The sequence below is a fragment of the Malaclemys terrapin genome, chromosome 1 (genome assembly GCF_027887155.1).
Source record: "Malaclemys terrapin pileata isolate rMalTer1 chromosome 1, rMalTer1.hap1, whole genome shotgun sequence".
In the NCBI taxonomy this organism is placed as follows: Eukaryota; Metazoa; Chordata; order Testudines; family Emydidae; genus Malaclemys; species Malaclemys terrapin.
The window spans coordinates 188,060,488-188,081,614 of NC_071505.1; the positions used below are offsets into that span (position 1 = coordinate 188,060,488).

Genomic DNA, 21,127 nt, shown 5'->3' on the forward strand with positions numbered 1-21,127 from the left:
TCAAAGGTTAACTGGACCATTAAATATTAATGAAAGCAGGCTAGCCTAAAATATGCACTATTTCACAATGTTACTGGCACACAATTAAACCATATTTACCCTTTAATGTTTAAGAGTTTGTATACAGGACACCATTAAGAAATGGCATTGCAAACAGTAAGTTGTTCACTGTTTGAAAAATCTGATTTCTAAATGGAGATGGTGGAAGTGTAGGGTGACACTCATGTTACCTATAATACATAAATGGTTATTTCCATGTCTTGATAAAATGTATCCACTCAAAGACCTATAAGGAAGGGGGAGAATTGACAGTTAAGACTATTTTACACTTAGACAAATGTGTTCTTATATAAAAAAAGTTAGGTCCAGTGGCCTGCCATGGAACAAACATTAAGGATACACAAGTTTTAACACATGGAATTTGAGTTCACTGCAAGTATGTAAAGTTTTTTTCTTTATTCTGCTATTGCAAGAACAAAAAATATATGTCCTCTTCCCCCCCATATCCTCCCCCTACTGTTACCTCCCTCCCAAAAAATCCCAGCTATGAAAAAGTATTGATGTAAGAAAGCAGCTGCCCTTCACTTAGGAAGAAAAATCAACTTTAAAATGCAGAGCACATCTACTCCCAGGGGAAAAACATTTGAACATGGACAAGATTCAGAGAGTTTTTTTCCCCCACTACATTTTATAGTACAACAGGCTTCAGTTGAACCTCTGTGTAACATAAGCCTCATTTTCTTGTACACAGGATAATGAAGGAGAAAGAGCTTCCAGATGTAGAATTCTTTGGGATTTGGTTCAGATTACTGTTGGCAGCCTCTAAATTGTTTGCAGCAGAAGGGCTATTAGAATTAGTACTTGCCCTTTTGTAGTTTATTTTACAAAAAAATAATTTGTCAGAGGGAGAAAACAGTTAAACTTACACAAATACAGGAATGTGTATTCTTCCATTAGTTTGATAATTATACCATCACATGGGCAAAAAGTTTAAGCCTACCTCTTGCTAGAGTACAGGAGATAGGCAATTTTAATATAAACAAACAATAGTAATTGGCTAGACTTGTGTGAAGGAACAGACAGCATTTTATAAAACCCTTGAATATCCCCACCACCACTTCCCATCCCCACTTAAAAAAAATAGGTTAGCATTTTAAATTGGTGATTTGGTGTCTCTGATTTCTCTCCCACCCCCCTTCCAAAAAGCATTAATGAATTACAAGTACAAAAGATGCTGAACTGGTGCTTCCCCAGCCCACCACACACAATCTTAATATAACATTACAAGCAGAGCAGACTTTCTGAAGTGGTCTGCTTTGTCAGTAAGTATTTTTAAAGGTTAATTAGGGCAACATTATAGAACCAATTGGAGAAAAAATAAAACCTTGATTGCATTGCAAACACTTAAACAATTACCTCTTCAAATAACATTTTAAAACCACTAACCTTTACCTAGTATGGTCAAGTAGATCATTAAAATGCAGCAATCTAAAAATCAAAATAACTATTACAAATAAAAATTTGCTTTTGTGAATAGCTACACAAACAGATGTATTTCTTTTTAACAATTATAAACAAAACAGTCTAATTTAGACTCCAGTACAGCATTAACAGTTCAAACTTTAAGATGTTGAACAATCCTTTTCCACTTCAGTGCAGTGTAGGAAGAATAGCACACGTTAAAGTTTGTTACGAAAATAGAGTTTATTAAAAACATCCCTATTGTTTTGAGGAGCTTTCACCGTTACCTTTTCTTAAATTAAAAAAAAAAAAAAAATAGAAAGCACTTCTACTTCTGATTTGTAAACTTTTTAAAGTCAAAACTTTAAAAAAGTTACAGCAAAAATGGGTAATATTCATATCTTCAGTATTTTGTGTTATGTTGACACTATTTTAAATAGAAGGGAAGCAATCAAATTGCTTACAATTCCCCACAAACTACTGAGGGGCTGTGGTATAGCAGAAGCAAATATAATACAGCAGTACTGTACAACTCTAAAGCTCTACACTCCATTAAATGTCACTGTCACGTTTTTGACAAATTCCAGTCTCTAGCGAGGAGCCTCTACAACTGAGCCGGTATCCTTTTCGGCTTGCTCAACAGATGAGGTAGCCTCAGATGTTAACTCTTCATCAGGTTTTACACCTGTAGGTTCAGACTCCCCTTTATTAAGTTCTGAAACAATGTCTGCATTTTCCACTTTGCCACTATGAGATTCATGGTTTTTGTCACCATCTGCCCTGTCTGTCAGCTCAGGTTTTTCCTTTCCTCGATTTTCTTCCTTGTCTCTACGAGACTCCCTATCTCTAGAATCTCTCTCTCTGTCTCGGTGTCCACTGGACCGTCTATTTCTTTCCTCCAAGTCTCTATGTCTATCACGTTCAGGGCTTCTTCTTCCCCATTCTCTCCTTTCGCGATTACCAAGTCGCTCATGATCTCTATCATCGTTGCGGTTACCATAGCGCTCACGCTCATTTTCTACCCGGTTTCCAAAAGACCTCCTTCCAAACCTTTCCTGGTCTCTATTAGGAGTGAATGTCTGCCTATCATTCCTAAACTGCCTTCCATCTCTATTATCTTCAGGCCCACCTGGTCCTCCAACTCCTGGTATCCCACCAGGCCTGACAAAGTGACCAGGTGGTGGAAAAGGGTTTTTCATTCCATGTGGTGGAGGCATTCCAAAGCTCCCTGGTCCTGGAGGTGGACCTCTGTGCAACATATGGGGAGGCATGTGCCGAGGTGGCATCAAGGGAAACCGTTGTAGATGAGGTGGTGGCATTCCTGGAGGTCGCTGGAGTGGTATTAAACCAGGCCGTGCACCAAGGAGGCCAGTAGATGGTGCCTGTAGCCCGATCACAGGAGCAGGTGGCGTAACCCCTTGAGTACCTGCAAACCAAAAAAAGTAAATCTGTTATAAAAAGACCATAACCTCAGTCTCTCTTATGAAAGTTACCCCCTTAAAGCTTATAAAAAACAGTAGGGTTAGGAAGGCTGGACAAATCAGAACTGCTTGCATACTATTTGAATTTTATTCACTCCTTGTAGTTTCGGTCTCATAAATACACATCTGCCATATACTAAACACTGTAAAAGAACACACCATTTTTTAAATAGAGATTGTGTCTATACATTTGCATAAAAATAGTTAATACTAAATAGTATTTTTGTTTTTCATAGTCTACCTTCAAAGCCTGGCAGCTGCTACTGTGCAGGAGAGAGACTGAAGTGGGCTGTTTATCTCCACCTCCCTGCACTGCTCTGGCTACACCTCCAACTTCCTAGCAATTTATATTCCACATTTCACAACTGCTGCAGCACCTTCCCCACTATCCAGCCTGCAAAGTGTAGTTAAAGGAGCAGGAGAAAAGTTAAATTCATACCCAACTGAAAATAGCTAAGATTAGAATTTAGGCAGGAGGGAGAGTCTCGGAGTGAATGGGGGAGGGGCAGCAGGTGCAGAATAACTTCCTGAGACGGGGGTGTGGCCAGAACTGGGGACCTGGGCAGGTGGTGAGAGTAGATACAACTCACTTTACTTTGTTCTTTAAGGTGGTAACTGCCAGGTGTTGGCCAAATTTTAACCTTTAAATTACTTTATAGCAGTCTCGCTCAACTGTTTTTCATTCTTAAATCTGGGCTCTATTTGAATGCTGTGATCAGATATAAGGAAAAAAGTATAAAACTTGAGAACACCCCACTAGAGCAGGCTCAATCCTGAGCTTCTTTACATCCATACGCTCCATACCTGGGAGTCCAAAAAAGAGCAGACTGCAAGAACTGTCACAGCCAAGTATTTAAAACATGTACTGTGGGAGTTTATCTTGCACAGTTCCATTTGTTTACAGTTGATAACATGGCTGGCCCGTTATTTAGCTTTTATATGCATCTACAACCCCAGCCCTATGACTCATTTCAGTCACTTCTGTATTCTGCTCATTGAGAAGCTGGTCTGAAAATACTTCTTTAAAGCTAGAAACTGATGTAGATATTTTACAAAAATGTTTTTACTTCAAGGGAAAGGAACCTCCAGGACTCAACTTTAATCAGAATATTGGCAGGATTTCATTCAGCATAACATGTAAATTGATCTTAATCTGTCTCATTAATTATTTTGTTTTTAAACTTTTATCATGAAAATAATAGATTTTATTCATAAAAGCAGTCACAGGAAAGTTAGACTAAGTGAACATAAAGCTAACAACGCAACTTATAGATGTTTTGAGATTGCTCTTCCAGGGGAGACAAATAACCAGAAACCTTAACCAAAAGCCATATATTACATTTTTAAATTACTTAAGAGTACCACTACAGAAGGCCTGAATTTTAAAGCCACTGTTGTGAGCAGAGGGAAAAAGACACATCAAGTGATCTCTCCCCCATTTCACATCCCTCAACTCCATTTCAGCTACAGTATCAACTCAATTCAGTGTGAATCTGACTATATTTAGTCCTCTCCCCCTGCCCCAGGTAAACATGACATGTTTAATGATCAGTAGTGTGTAATGCTTTCCCAAGAACAATCTCTCATCTCACAGTACCCACAGTCTTGTTTCCAGTTATGATAACTAAATTTAGATTAAATTCCTTGGAACTAGGGTCATCCATCTCTGACACCTAGCACTATGGTATCTTCCTTACTTATAGCATGGATATTAAAGGCTCTAGATAGCAAGAGTCTACTGCAGGAATGATAAAGAAGCTGGCTGTTGTACTGGTCCATGGTACGGTCGTCCATCTTCTTGCCTTCCTCTCCAACCAGATACTTTAACTACAGAGTTTGATACTGTGACATTCTTGATAAAGAATCCACCAGTAAAAGCTAGCTTGAGTTGTGTTTTTTTTGTCTCCCAAAGAAGGGCATTTTGATAACCTCTTCACCATATCATTCTTGCAATTGTGCCTATTATGATCTGGTTTATGAACAAACTAAGCTCATGAGACTCCATTTTCTCATATTTGTACAATGCTCAGCAAATAGTCAATACATGCTAATACATATTTTATTCTTCTTAAATGTCAAAGAATGCCTGAGAGTCAAAGTAGGTGAGGTAATATCTTTTATTGGACCAACTTCTGTTGGTGGAAGGGACAAGCTTTTGAGTTTCACTAAGCTCTTCTTTGGGACCACTTAAAATGAAGTGTGCAATTCAGGGTTAGCAGGCAGTAGTGTGTGCTACAAATTATTGTAATGAGTCATAAAACCAGCATCTCTGTGTAGTCTATGGTTGGTTGTTTATATTGTGAGGCAAAGTTACTGCATAGAGAATAAATGTGACAAATAAAAACCTATCTAAATCTGTGATGTAATGAGTTTAAAAAGGCAGGTAGATGCCTTGGGTTTATATTTGGCATAGGACAGATGAGAGTACATTGAAACAAACTTTAGAAACATTAATATGACAAGAAAAAATTTAATTCCATTTTTGAAGTCTTGGTTGCTCATTAATTTCTCATCCTCAGCACACTGAAAATGCAGTGGTGTCTATCCCACCCCCAGTCTTCTCACGGTGTAAGAACATAAAACGGTCAGCAAGTTCCTTTCTTTCCAGCTTGGACCAACTCATCATCCCAGAGTAGTTGAATAGATTTCACTGTAAGTGAAGCGTCTTGGATGTTTTAGCCTTGCACCATACAAGGTTAGGCTATAGAATTTCTTTACTGAATTGACTCAAGCATTAGACTAATTTTACTCTAAGCCTAAAGTCCATAAATTACATATCTAAGTTTACTGACAAGTGCTAAATAAAAATTAGAACACTACTCTGATTGTACACACAACTTTTGATATAATTTACTTTGTAATCCTTTGGGGTAGAAACAGGATTTCAATGTCAAACTGTTAATCATCAAATGTGAAAAGAAGTACCAAAGCTCCCCCTACAAACATTTGACCTTGTAAGCAACATGTGAGTTATTTAAAAAAAAAAAAAAAAAAAAAAAAAAACACCCACAACCCCACCCACACTTAAGTGTCCACCAGTAATTGTGTAGGTAGTCATGAAAATTTACCTGCCCTGGAATAAGATCTACTTGCCCATCCATGACTATTGACAGTGGTGAAAAATCACATCTTAACCACACAGATTTATTGTAATTTTTTTTGTTAATAATTGGTTTAAATTACATATAGCCATTTATAACTCTCCAGATAGGTTAACTACATGCTTCATTCTGCATCTCTTAGCTAGAACATGGCTTGTACTCATAACAGACATTAATTGCCATTATTATATGAGGAATATGTGAGGAGTCAGATTTCATTCATGCAACACATAGGGACAAAAAATATTAATGGCCTACATAGCTTTTACCAGCAATATATACTAAGGTGCTTTTAAAAGTATACAACACAAAGAGCTCAGCAATAAAATGTATTTGAAATATGTTCTTCAACAAGAAACATGGATGTTGCTAGTGTTACACGTAGTATCAAAAGCTGCTTTTGTGATACTCCGCTTCATTCATAGATGAGCTATGCCTCAAAATGCTGTAATTGCCTTGTTTTGTATAAGCAGCTTTAGGCCAGGGTTTGTCAGATATAATATACTAAAACAGTTAATATAGTCATTTTAATATACTTGTAATGAATGATAAAGCTAGATTTCTAGGCCAATGTAATTCCACTTCTGTTCAGCTCCTCCCAGCAGTTTTTACAAATCCACATGTTTCTTTTTGGTAGGTTTAGCATTTGTAACTCTAAAGTAGCTAAAAAATATTACATTTGTTTTAAAAACCAAACTCTGGACAATATTCAGTCCAAAGTCCAGTGTAACTTTATCCATTTTTGCTCCAAAACACACCCTCTTCTGGAGATCTGTTAGGATGACATATAAATATTGAGATTCAAAATTCTGGGACATTGTTAGACCATCAGGAGGTCAAATGTTTAAGATGGAGGCTATTGCTAAGATTTCAAAATGTTTAATTTCCAACAACTATCAGATTTTTGCATTGCAAATCTCTGATAAGATCTTAACACTGCTCACCATAAAATTGGAAAATTAAATACTGTCATGAAATCCATGAAAATGGTTGCACAGCAAAAATTTCTAAATGATGTAAACAGTCATTTCCTCCCAACTTCACTATTTCCTTTATTATAATTTTATGCACAATTTCACTTGACATAGCTTCTTGTGTTTTCAAGATTGAGTCCATGTCTGAAACCAAGAAGTTTTGTTTCTCTCAGTTTTCTATCGTATCCATTAACACAGGCCAAGATTTAAAGAAGCCTGCATGTCTAAATTTAGGCTGTAAATCCATATTTAGGCACCAAAATAATTGGTCTGATTTTCTATAGTACCAAGCATTCAACAGCTTCCCCAGAAGCCAATGGGAGTCGCTGAATGTTCAGCACTTTTGAAAATCATGGTACTTATTTACGTGCCCAAATACAAACTTCAGAGCCTAACTTTAGGCATCATTTAAAAAAAAACTTGGTTACCATATCAAGCTTTGGCTACCAATATATAAATTATGTTATTGATTTTATAAAACATTAGTTAGTGAAATCAAAGCATGTCATGTGACTGATTTAAGGTAGAGTTCAATTACAGGAGTGGTGTTTGAGAGCTCTCCCTCTCTTACTGGAATGGGTTACCTAGGGAGGTGATGGAATCTCCATCCTTAGAGGGTTTTAAAGCCCAGCTTGACAAAGCCATAGCTGGGATGATTTTAGTTGGTGTTGGTCCTGCTTTGAGCATGGAATTGGACTAAATGACCTCCTGAAGTCTCTTGAACCCTAATATTCTATGAATTCTACTAGATTTCTCATTTGGTCACTTGTCTTGAGAGTTGGTATTGCTACTACATTAAGGAGAAAAATAAAATGTTTATTGTATTTTTGTAACAATGAGTTATCACAAAAAAGTCTAGCGGTACAGTTATGTCACCAGCACAGTGTACATTTTAAAAATAGCCCATAAACTTCCTTTCCTAATTGCCACTTTGTAATACACATTCATTGCTTCTATTTAGCTCAAAATAGAGTTATCTTTTCTCAGAGTGTTTTACTTTATTTTTCTCTATTAACATAGATTACACTAACATGCAGTTACCTCACTGAAGGATGGCAGAGGGTGAGAGAAGAGATATGCACCACACATTTAATATTATCAGGAAGTTGATTATAGCAAAATTTGTTTTCGGGTAGAATGCAAGTGCCAGAGTTGGAATTTTGATGGTCACCAGAACATTTCTACTTATACCAAGTGTGACACAGTATCTCAATTAGCATAAAAAAAAAGCCAGGTCAGAGCCTTTTAACAGCCATCTCAAACATATGTTCAATAGTGACATGCCTACTAAAGCTAGAGCATTTGTTCAATAATAAAGTACCACCTAGTGAGTCAAGACCACCACTTCTTGTAGGAGGCAGATCAATGATCACTGGCAGGATCTAAAAATCTGCTTTGCATATGAGAACTTATGACATCACATCCCAAGTTATGTTATGAGCAGTTTGGATGAGACCAAAAACATCAAAGTGAAGTTGTGCTTCTACAGTCTTGCGCAGAATGAGAATACTATCATGAAAGTAGATATGATCAGGAGCATCCATTGAATTAAAGCCACCCTGACATGGTTGTAAAACTTCACTTAATGTTGGGTAAATAAACAGTGCTTTGGATGTTCCATTCCAAAAAAGATATTTTGAAAAGGTGGAAATATTTAGCCACTGTATTGGCTAAAGAGTCAAGGGTGTTTAAACTGGAGAATTATATTAAATGTGATTGGTTGTTAAAATTATTAAAAAACTGCTCTCATATGTAGACATCACACCAAAAAATGTATTTTTTCATTTTGAAGCTAAGTTATCAGCACTTGAACACAGTGGTACAATGACACACTTCTACTAGAATTAGGGCTGTGTATCAATTTTTCTTCCAAGACTACTTTTTTGTAACTTGTACATGAAATAATCTGTGCATCTGAAGGTGAACTATTTGGTTAAATATTATGTTAAGGCCAAAGATCTTCATTATGGAGACTCTCAGTGCACAAAAAGGTCCTTTCAGAAATTAATATTGTACATAAAATTCAGACACAATGTGACTATAAAGATAATCAGAACCAAAACTGTCTGTTGAGAAGGGAACTATAATGCAGATGTGAACTGGATAGGTGACTGGAGTGACAGAACAAAACGTAACTATGACATCACTGTAAAACAGCATAAGAAAGCTTACAGTAATTAATCCATTTAGAACTCTATATACAATAATACATGTTTTTTGTAAACCAAACAGATAAATAAGCTTCATTTTAATTTACAAAAATATTAGAAGAAAGACCCTGCCTTTATACAGATTACATTTAAAGTATTCCCAGGCAAGATTATTAGGGTTAGACTTTTATGAACATCTTGTCAGAACAATCTTCTTTCCTTAAATTCCACTGGCTGAGATACGTCTTCTATGTTGTCCACATCGTTGAAGATCATTTCCCTCCTCCTTCCCCCCCCCCCACCTCAGATCACCCCTAGTTCCTCAGATGGACCTTCATGATGCTCTTGAAAGATTTGAAAATCTTTCCATCTATTTGCTTTCCCACTTCTCTCAATTTTGAAGGCCCACCTCAAGGCCCAGAAGAAGCTGGATAGGGCCTTCATGTAGAATTTGTCAATGTCTATTCCAAATAGCTACACCCCATATTCAAGAATGAAAGGTTCTATTGTCCAAGGTGTTTGATGCCCCTTGCCTGCTTCTCTCCATGGCAATGGATAGCTAATTGCAGGTGACTGTTTACAGCCTGTTGTATTATCTTCTAATACCCTTCCCATTTTGATAATAATTCAGAAGAGTTATGCAAGGCACTCTACTTTACTATCTTAAGTGAAGGAGAACAATTTCTGCTTCCCACCCAGTCTTTTGCTAGTCTAGTGAACAAGAGACCAGGTCTGGTTCTCTCACACAGCAGTACTGAACTCAACCCTCTAGGGCAGGGGTGGCCAACCTGAGCCTGAGAAGGAGCCAGAATTTACCAATGTACATTGCCAAAGAGCCAAAGTAATACGTCAGCAGACCCCAATCAGCTCCCTCCCACCTACTGGCAGCCCCAATCAGTGCCTCCCCCGTCCCTCCAGACCAGCTGTTCTGTGGCGTGCAGGAGGCTCGGGGGGTGGGGGTGGGGTGGAAGAGGAGCAAGGGCATGGCAGGCTCAGGGGCAGGAAGGGGTGGAGCCAGGGGTTGAGCATTGAGCACCCCCCGGCACATTGGAATGTTGGTGCCTGTAGCTCCAGCCCTGGAGTTGGTGCCTATACAAGGAGCCGCATATTAACTTCTGAAGAGCCGCATGTGGCTCCGGAGCCACAGGTTGGCCACCCCTGCTCTAGGGGTAATGCACTTTGAATATTGTTTTTTTAAGGGTGCGAGAATTTCAGTTGATTTTCAGTTAGTAAATACAACAAGGATGTTAATTTCTGACTTTTAATTTGTAAAATGCATGCATCTCTTTGTATATATTTATTTCTACTGGTCCTGTGTTGTTTTTTTTGTCTCATCTGCATGTTCTTGCATAATTCCTTGGTATATATAATCTCTAATGTAAAAGGGACACCTATCAACTTGAAATAGTCATTTTTAGTAGTGGCAAAGTAGGGACAGGTATAGTACCTGAAACAAGCCCGCTTGAAAAATTCTGCTTTTACAATAACTTTTCAAAAAATGCTTCTCCCCATACCCCACTCAGTAAATAGCCAGAATGTTGGAATAAACTAATCTGACTGTAAGATCAGCATCACAGTTTTTCCTGTATGCAAAGTACTGTCAATGTATGAAGTTAAACTGATAAAAATGGAGAAAAAATTTTCAGTCAATTTCTCTAAGCTCTTTCACATGTAAACACAGCAATTAAAAAGATTCAGAAATGTTTTGATTTTTTTTAAAAGCTGACAATGTCACTTGAATTTATTTTCCTTTATGAAGTTGGTTTTCACTTCACTAAATAAAATCCCTTATATACAAAGTCAAACAGCAAACAGTACAATACTCTAATAAATTTAATTGTTTTGAGTAAGATCTAGGTTATACATTATGGTACCATTACCAAACAGATTAAAAAAAACCCACATTTTTATACTGAGTCAGTTATTTAAAAAAAAAAAAAAATCGAGACATCAAGATGTCCACATGCCTTGACTGAATAACCAAGTGATCTTATCACTATAACCACCATCCTCTCTCAAGCCACACCTCCCTACAGTTTGTTATCCCCCACTTGTCACACTGGACTAGATTTTCACAAGTGAACACTGATTTTGAATGTCCACTTAGAGGCACCTTAAAGCAGCCTGATTTTCAGAGGGCGTGTGCTCAGCACTTTCTGAAAATCAGGTCTCCAAGTTATCTCAATTTTTGAGCTTCCAAGTGAGAGCCTCCAAAAAAAAAAAAAATCACTAATCACCTTTAAATATCTTTGCCACCATGTCCACTATGAGATTTTTCAGGGTAAGGTCCATGTCCTTCTACTTCTGTAACGCACTTAGCAAATTTCTGGACACTATTCTAAATAATGTTATCCTTTTATATCATGCATGCCAAGCTCTTCTTCGTAAACTCCCACAACCAAATTTAAAAGATGGTTTGCTGCAATACAAGTATTTTATTTTATTGTAATCAATCTGAAAATTAGAGCAGACTTTTGAGTGCATATGTGATAAAATGACCCATACTGGTAGAAACAAGTAAGGGGTATGTGAAAGACATTCTTAACATACCCGTAGAAAACTAAATTGCCTTTACAATCTGCATGTATTCACATGTACTTAAAAAATAAATAATCAATCAAGTAAACCAACTTTGGTATGTACAAATCTAATATGTTTTCAAATCTCTTCTTCTATAATGTAAATATTTATTAAGATTTAACACTTAAGAGATCATGTACCACAGGCAGTTACTAAAGCTTTGCATACAACAGAGCTAGGTCAAGACAATATATATAAAATTACCATTTTTGTAGACAAAAATAATATACCAATTGTTCAGATTTTTTAAAATTTATTTTCAGGAAAATAGCACTCTTTCAATGGATGTGTACAATTTCCTCCATGCACACAAAATTCGAGCTTAGAGCACAGATCATGCCATATGACCAAACACCTGGATGTCATAAAGATAATTGCTAAATTAAAAGTCTTATTTGGATGAGTGTACATATTTGCTGGAACTGTCTAAACATTAGACTGAGTCAGTCAGTCCCAAACTTTATCCAAGATTTAGAATTAGATTAACAATATAGGGTCTTCATTTATGAGGAAACAGAAGACAAAATTAAAGTTTAAATGCTTGTTCTAGACCAAGGCAAATGTATAAAAAGGCCAGTACTGGCCATACATAAACAAGACAGAAATTTCAGTACACAGCTTGCTCTGAACTGTGTTAGTTTCCCATACATTTTAAATAGATAACAAGGAAAGAAGCATAAACCTCCTAGTTTACTTAAAAAAAAACAACAACAAAAAACACCCTGTTTCTTAAACAAACTGAGCATAAATTGAAAAATATGCAAACAATAAAAAATGAACTTACCAAGAAGTGAAATAGGTTGGGTGACAGGTGGAGGTATGTTAGTAGGTGCTACAGGTGGTGGAACAGTCCCAAATATTTTGGAACCATCACCAGTTTCAGCATTCCCTCTCGATCCAGAAACCACAGTTGGAATGGGATTTCCAATAGATAAGTCTTTTGTAGTGTCTTCATTTATGCCAGCCACAGTAGCTGAGGAACAATTACATTAATATATGAAAAGTTAGATGTAATTTTTCCCTGCATACATCTAATTCCTTCTCTCTATAGTCCCCTTAATCAATGTAGACACACACACACACACACACACACACTTACAATTTGGGATGCTTATTCCTGGAGTGTGAGGAACAGATACTGGAGGGGTTATAGGAGGTGGCGGTCCAGGAGGAAGAAAACCTATATGAACAAACACAAAAATTGACAAATTTTAACACTGTGTACTTTTAGATCATGTTTTAGTGCAGACACTTTTAATGGTTATGGTTATAAGTTTAAATCAAAGTATATTCTCTAGAAGTACTTAATATACCTGGGGGCAAATGCATTGGATTGAATCCAGGTCGCAAAAATGGAGGTGGTGGTGGTACACCAGGGCCAAACCCAGGAGGAGGGATCCCTAAAGGAGCCGTGAAAGTAGGCGGCTGAAGTGCACCAACTACAGGTGGACCTGATGGATGTGGTGGAACCGATGGATGTGGTGGAACCTACAAAGGAAGGAAGGAAGAGTTAGCCTTAAAACCACATGCATTTGGTGAGAAATAATCTGCTGTGCTTACTTTGTTAGACAAGACAAAGTAACAAATTTACTGTCAAAACTGAAATTGATCACAGATGGCTGTGATTTTACTCAAACACTGGAGAACACACAAAACACCATCAGATTAAATTGCAGTTCTGCTCTGAAAAGTGACTAGATAAAAATGGCACCTTATAAATAAGGATACGATTTGGTCACGGATTCCGTCGCATCTGAGTAGGTATTTTTTACTCCTAATAGCACTGGAGACCCATGATAGCTCTTGATTTAACTGAACTGTATTCCTTAGAACATAAGAACCACCATACTGGGTCAGACCAATGGTCTATCTACAACAGCATCCTGTCTTCCGACAGTGACCAATGCCAGGTGCTTCAGAGAGAATGAATGAAACAGGGCAATTGCACAAGAAGGGAAGACCCAGCTCAACTCTCAGATCCTAAGCTGAGTTTGCATGAGTTATCTATCAGAGATTGTCTTTTTGCCATAAAATAAGCAAATTTGATATGGAGATTGAGAGGAACATACAACCCCATCCCACCATTCTCATAACTTTTTTTTTAAATATAATTTTGTTTTTCAGAGCGGACTTGAATTTATTTTCATTTAAGTTTAGACTGCCTGAAATATGCCTCAACATAATATTTCCAATTTTAAAATGTTATAAAGTTAGTTTTAATTTACATTTCCTTCCTGTTGTGTGTATTGTTTTGGTTATATTTCTTAGATACAGTCGTTAGTTTTCATAAAGGTGTTATGAGAGTTTTCTGTATTTCCTGCTAGTGTACATGGACATTTTCACTGGAATTTTTCGTGTAAATCAACATCTCATTCATTACATCTGGTTAATGTATCTTATCTGAAAATTAAAATAAAAGGACTTCTGGTGTTTACATATGATAGATGTTTGTCCTCTTTGCTGAGTTTTAATTTAATGCATTAATTTCGTTATTAAAATTAGATCCCAAACATAAGCGAAACAAAACTTTCTCAGTATATTACACCAAGTAATAAGAGGAGAGCATTTTCTTTTCCCAATTCCCAATAGTAATAGCCATGATACTACTAAAACATACTGAAGATGTAAGTTTTAAAAAGGCTGCCTCATTAATTGAGAGACCTAAAAAGATCTCTAATGGGTCATTTGGAAGACTACATATAATTACTGACCAATGGTGGATTTTTGGGTCGTATCTACTTCCTAGAAAGCAGGGGTGGCTCTAGCTTTTTTGCCGCCCCAAGCACGGCAGTCAGGCCACCTTCGGTGGCGCGCCTGCCGGAGGTCCGCCGGTCCCGCGCCTTTGGCATACCTGCCGCCGAATTGCTGCCGAAGCTGCAGGACTGGCGGACCTCCCGCAGGCATGCCGCTGAAGGTGGCCTGACTGCCGCCCTCGGAGCGAACGCCAGGCCGCCCCCCAGTGGCTTGCCACCCCAGGCACGCACTTGCTGTGCTGGTGCCTGGAGCTGCCGCTGCTAGAAAGGAATGGAAAAAGGCAAAGCATCTGCTTCAAAGTACTGATTGTAGCCCTAGTCCTTTTTAAAAATGTTTGATACTCAGACAAGAAAATTTAGACTCCATTGATTTAGAAAAAATTTTCAACTAAGGTAAGTTGTCCATTGCATAACGATGAGTTTCCAAATACCACTATTATTAACTAGTGGACACTAACTACTAAAACAGTTTGTACTTTAAAACTTGACAAAAGAACATTTGAATCACAGAACCATAGGGTTAGAAGAGACCGCAAGGGTCATCTAGTCCAGTGGTTTTCAAACTGCGGGTCATGACCTAGTACTGGGTCACGGAATGCAAGGCACTGTGTCGCAGCGGCTCTGGTCAGAACTGCAGACCAGGCTATTAAAAAGTCCTGTTGGCAGTGCTGCCCGGCTAAGGCAGGCTAGTCCCTACCTGTTCTGACACCTTGCTGTGCCCCGGAAGCAGCCAGCAGCAGGTTCGGCTCCTAGGTAGGGGGGCTCTGCACGTTGCCCCCGCCCTGAGCACCGGCTCCGCACTCTAGAGCTGGGGGGCAGGGAGAGGCGGTGCCTGCAGGCGAGAGCAGCACACCTCTGCCTAGGAGCCGGACCTGCTGGTGTCCACTTCCGGGACGCAGCACAGCACAGTCCGCGGTGCCAGGAGAGGCAGGAAGCCTGCCTTAGCACCCCCATTGCACCACAGCCAACTGAGGTAAGCCCACGTCCCAATCCCCTGCCCCAGCCCTGAGCCCCCTCCAAACCCGGAGCCCCCTCCTGCACCCCAAACCTCTCATCCCCAGCCCCACCCCAGAGCCTGCACCCCCAGCCCAGAGCCCTCTCCCAAGCCCCTTATCCCCAGCTCCGTTGGGTCACGGGCATCAATAATTTTCTTCAACTGGGTTGCCAGAAAAAAAGTTTGAAAACCACTGATCTAGTCTAACTCCCTGCCAAGGTGCAGGATTTGCTGTAGGTCTAAACTGATGGCTATCCAGCCCCTTTTTGAAAACCTCCAGTGAAAGAGATTCCATGACTTCCCTAGGGCAGTTTATTCCATTGACATATTGTTCTTACAGTTAGGAAGCTTTTTCTGAGATTTAATCTAAATCTGCTATGTTGTAGTTTGAACCTTATTGTCTCTTGTCCTGCCCTCTGTGGCAAGAGAGAACAATTTTTCTCCATCTTTCACATGGCAGCCTTTAAAGTATTTGAAGACTGCTGTAGGAGCAGGATTTTATAATTGTACTATGAGAATTAATGTATGATTTGATTTCATCCTGCCAGCCACTCTTTTTGAATAGCAGAAAGGAATGACAGACCAGAACAATCCTTACGACTGATTATGGTCACCCTTTTATTTTAGGATAAGTTGTAATGTCTACTATGGTTTCCTATATGTATTACAAATTAGGCACTCTAGTTAAATATATATTTCTTTGTTTTAAGGTTTTAGTAAGTAAGAGACAGGATCTTGTATTGTATCTATGTTAAGAAGATTAGAGGAATGTTGAGGGCCTGAAGCCCCACTGTGAATTGTTTTAGTTATAAGATTTAGCAAGGCTTGATTTACAATGTATTCTGCTGAATATAAAATACTGCTGTCTGTATACCTTTGAAGGTTTCTGTAAGAGATTGTTTGTGTGAATGAGGAATGCATGCATCAGGAAAAGATAAGGTGTGAAAGCCATCACAAATGTCCAGATGGTCAAGAAAAAGTGAGAGACTTGGAAAGACCAGGAAACAATCAGAAAACATCCATTGTATCCGATGCTAAACATGTTAGCAGCATTGATGACCTCAAGAAGTGAGGCAGGCACCCCCGAAGGCGAGACAACAAATAGGAGATAACGATGGGAAGCCCGACAATAACCATCAAATGAGAACAGCAGAAAACCCCAAGATTAACACCACTTAAGGACAGGATGACATTGCAAAATGCATGGACTCAAATGGAAATTTACAACTATAAAGCTGGAGTGTTTTGCCATGGAACTATGGGTTCAGTCCTGCAAAGCCTCGGCGCATCGGATCGCGATCAATAGAGCCCAGCTCCACACTCGTGCTCAATCTAACAGGCCATTAGATTGACTCGAGCTACAACAGACTAGTAACTATAAACATCAACTGGCAGGAGTGTGAGTGTGTGTGTGTGTGTAAAGCATATGCTAACTGTTGTATTTTCAATAAATGCGGCGTATTTGCCTTCTTCTCTATAAAAGATCCCATGTGCTTTGTATAGCATAACACTGCTATCATGTCTCCACTTAACCTCCTCTTTTCCAAACTAAACATACCCAGTTCCTTCAGCCTTTGCTCATATGGCTTGCATTCCATCTCTTTGGTCATTTTGGTCACTTGCTTCTGGATCCTTTCCAGTTTCTCTACATCCTTTCTATACAGCAGTGACCAAAATTGGACACAGTACTCCAGATGAGGCCTAACTAGTGCCAAATAGAGTGGTACTATCACCTCCTGTGACTTACATGCTATGCCTCTGTTAATGCAACCCAAAATTGCATTAGCTGTTTTTGCAACAGCATCACATTTTTGACTCATGTTGAGGTTGTGATCTGTTCTTCCCTAAGTGTAGCACCTTACATTTGTCTTTGTTGAATTTTATTTTGTTATTTATAGCCCAGTTCTCCAATTTATCAAGACCCCTTTGAATTTTAGTTTTGCCTTCAAAGGTTTGCAACCACCCCATCTTTGTCTCATCTGTAAATTTGATCAATATGCTTCTATATCCAGGTCATTAATAAAGATGCTAAATAACACCGGGCCCAGAAAAGATCCCTGTAGAACCCCACTTGAGACCTCCTTCCAATCTGGCATCATTCAATTAATAGTTATTCTTTGCAGTTTCACCAATTATGTATCCATTTAATAGTAGGTCTACAGTGCCCGCATTTCTCCAGCTTACTCATGAGAGTGTTATTTGGGACTGTGTTAAAAGCCTTGAGGAACTCCAGATATATTATGTCCACCGCATTCTCCCTATCCACGAAATCAGTTACCATGTCGAAGATGAAAATCAAGCTGGTTTGGCATGATTTGTTCTTGGTAAATCCATGCTGGCTGCTAGTGATCACTCCATCATCATCAAGGTATTTGCAAATGCAATGCTTTATTCATTACTCTAATAGCTTCCCAGGTATTGAGCTCAGGCTGACTGGTCTATAGTTCCCCAGTTCTTCCTTTTCCCCCTTTTAAAAGATGGGCACTACATTAACCCTTCTCCAGTCTTCCAGGACATCTCCTATCATCCATGAGTTTGCAAATATCGCCAGTGGCACCAAGATTTCTTCAGCTAATTCCTTCAGACCCTGGGGTGAATAGCATCAGGCCCTGCTGACTTGAATTCATTCAATTTAATGAAAAGATCTCTGCCATGTTCTTTACTTATCCCAATCTGCATCTCTTCCCCTTTATTGTCTATGATAACATGAGACTGGATGACTAGCAAAGTTACTGTGTGTGTGAAGACTGGAGCAAAGTAGGCATTGAACTACTCTGCCTTCTTATCTGTTACCAGCACACCACCTTCACGGGCCCGCACCATCCCTGATCTTTCTTTTTTGTCTGATACATCTGTAGGACCCCTTCTTGTTGTCTGTAACATTTCCTGCCAGTTGTAACTTATTTCTTGACTTGGCTTTCCTGACTCTGTCCCTATGTGCTTGTGCTATTTATATGTATACATCCTTAGTGACATGCCCCTTCCTTTCATTTTCTGTATCTATCCTTTTTGGTTTTTAGGTAGCTGAAAAGCTTCTTGTACAGCCACATTGGTCTCTTGTGCTCTTCTTATTTTTCCTCTGCATCAGAATAGCTTGATGTTGAGCCTCCAACAAGGGGGTGGCCAAACTTACTGACCCTCCAAGCCACATATGATAATCTTCAGACGTTTGAGAGCTGTGTGTGCCTGTCATGGCTTGGGGCTTCTGCCATGTGGGGAGGCGCCTTCTGGGGCTCCAGCTCAAGCCCCAAGCCCCAGCAGACATGCCCTGCAGGGCAGAAGCCCCTACTCCCACCACCCTGTCACAGGGCAGAAGGCCCCTTGCTCCCCCACCACCAATGTCTGGTAGGTGAAGAATTGGGGGGAGGGGGGAGCCTCTGCAAGCAACACTTTAACTGTAAAAGAGCTACATGTGGCTTGCTAGCCATGGCTTCGCCCGCCCACTTCCTGGATCCCAATAGGTCTAGTATTACATCTTTAAGGAACTGCCAGCCCTCTTCAACTTCTTTTCTTCCTAACTGGTCTCTCCATGGGACCTTGCCTACTATTTCTCTGAGTTGATTGAAATCTGCCTTTTTGAAGCCCAGTGTCCTTGTTTTTCTCTTCTCATGTCCTCCTTTCCATTAGATCTTGAATTCTATCAGATCATTATCACTTCTTCCTAAGTTTCCAACCACCTTTGCATTCATTTCTAATTCATCCCTGTTGGTCAAAACCAGATCCAAAATGGATGACCCCCCTAGTAGTTTCCTCAACTTTCTGATTCAGAAAGTTGTCCCCTATACATGCTAAGAACTTTCAGGACATATCATGTTTTTCTGTTGGTCTTCCAACAGATATAAGGGAAGTTAAAATCCCCCATTAATACTAGCTCATGTTGTTAACTAATCTCATTACCTGCTTGAAGAATGCCTCATCCACTTTCTCTTCTTGATTTGGTGGTCCATAATACCTCCCACCGTAACATCACTACTATTCTTTTCACTTTTTATCCTCACCCAGATACTCTGAGTAAGACTGCTGCTCATTTCCTCTTGGCCCTTGGAGCAAGTGTATACATTCTTGATGTACAGTGCAACACCACCTCCTTTTTTCCCATACTTATCCTTCTGGAACAAGCTATATCCCTCAATGTTGGTACTCCAATCATGGGAGTTGTTCCACCAAGTCCCTGTAAGGCCAATTAAGTCACAATTTTCTTCACATACCATGACTTCAGTTCATCCTGCTTGTTTCCCATACTCCTTGCATTGGTATACAGGCATCACAAGATATTTCACAGACTGCCCTATTTTTCTTCTTGCCTCTCTAATGCAGTTGTCATTTCTAATCTCTTTTCCAGAATTTAGCCCCTTCCCCTTGTCTTCATTACTTGAGCCTAGATGCGCATTGGCCAGATTTTTGAGATCTAGTTTAAAGCTCTCCCTATAAGATTAGCCAGACAATGACCAAAGATGCTCTTCCCAGTATTTGATAGATGGAGCTCATCCCAGCAAAATAATCCTCTTTCCTGAAACATCAGCTCATTGTCGGAGAAACCAAAGCTCTCTTGCTGACACCATTTGTGTAGCCACGCATTTACTTCCATGCTTCGATGGTGCCTGCCTAGGCCTTTTCCTTTGACAGGGAGCCTGGACGAGAACACCACTTGCCCTCCAAACTCTTTTATCCTTCTTCCCAGAGCCACGTAGTCTGCAATGATCTGCTCAAGGTTATTTTTGGCGGTATCACTGATGCAGATAAATGGGAAGGTGTAGCAGTCCGAGGCCTTGATGTGTCTCGTCAGACTCTGTCACATCCTGAATTCAGGTTCCAGGCAAGCAGCACACTTCTTGGGATTCCCAGTCCAGATGGCTGATGAATGTCTCCATCCCCCTTAGGAGGGAGTCCCTGACCACCACCACCTTTCTCCTCCACTTGGGAATGATAGTAGTGGAACCCCTATTCTTAGGACAATGTATCCCATGCCTTCCAGTCAACGAGGGTCTCCTTCTGATCCATTCCCTCAGATTACTCAAAGGCATTCTCAACAGTGGTACCTGTACCGAGAGCTTGAAAATGGTTGCTTGCCTCTGTGTTGGAGGTATACCGGTTCCCCTCCTCCTTTTGGAGGTCTCACACTGCCAATTTTCTTCACTGCTCTTCAGTCCCCCCTGCACTGCCTTCTCTGATTCTTCAGAATGCTGTGCCTACAGTACCAAATCCTGACTTTTATTCCAGAAGTCTTCATTTTCTCTGATGCAAAGCAGGATCGCTACTTCGGCCTCCAGTCCTTTAACCTTTTCTTCCAGTAGGGAGACTGGCTTGCACTTCATACAGATGAAGACGCTTCTATCCTCCAGGAGAAAACCAAACAGGTCGCAATAGCGGATACATTACAAGGAAGAAAATATGGGTAGTGAGGTATCAAGAGCCTCTTCAGACCATGTTTTTCTTGTTTCCGGAAGCCTGAAAGGCAAAAACTCTGTGCTCTCTCCCTAGGAGAACTCCAAGGCAAACTCTTTGTGTTTGCTTCTTCTTGGTTCATTGCTCCCTAGGTTCGTGACTGGCTGCCTTTTTATAAGCTGTATTGCTTCAGCGCACAGAGAGAGGAGATCTCATTCCTACTTGTAGGTTGCATGACACAGATTGAC

General features: G+C 39.6%; 1 protein-coding gene across 2 annotated transcripts in view; it reads right to left on the reverse strand.

The window, feature by feature from the left end:
- Positions 1-984: 984 nt before the first annotated feature.
- SCAF4 (SR-related CTD associated factor 4) overlaps positions 985-21,127 on the reverse strand; it is a 74,601-nt gene continuing 54,458 nt past the window's right edge. For both annotated transcript variants that reach the window (XM_054047972.1, XM_054047964.1), the window contains exons 17-20: positions 13,061-13,235; positions 12,847-12,927; positions 12,532-12,720; positions 985-2,887 (exon numbers count right to left, since the gene is read on the reverse strand). In XM_054047972.1, the coding sequence (XP_053903947.1) occupies positions 2,052-2,887; positions 12,532-12,720; positions 12,847-12,927; positions 13,061-13,235 (1,281 nt within the window). In that variant the 3' untranslated portion in view covers positions 985-2,051. The remainder of the gene's footprint in view (positions 2,888-12,531; positions 12,721-12,846; positions 12,928-13,060; positions 13,236-21,127) is intronic.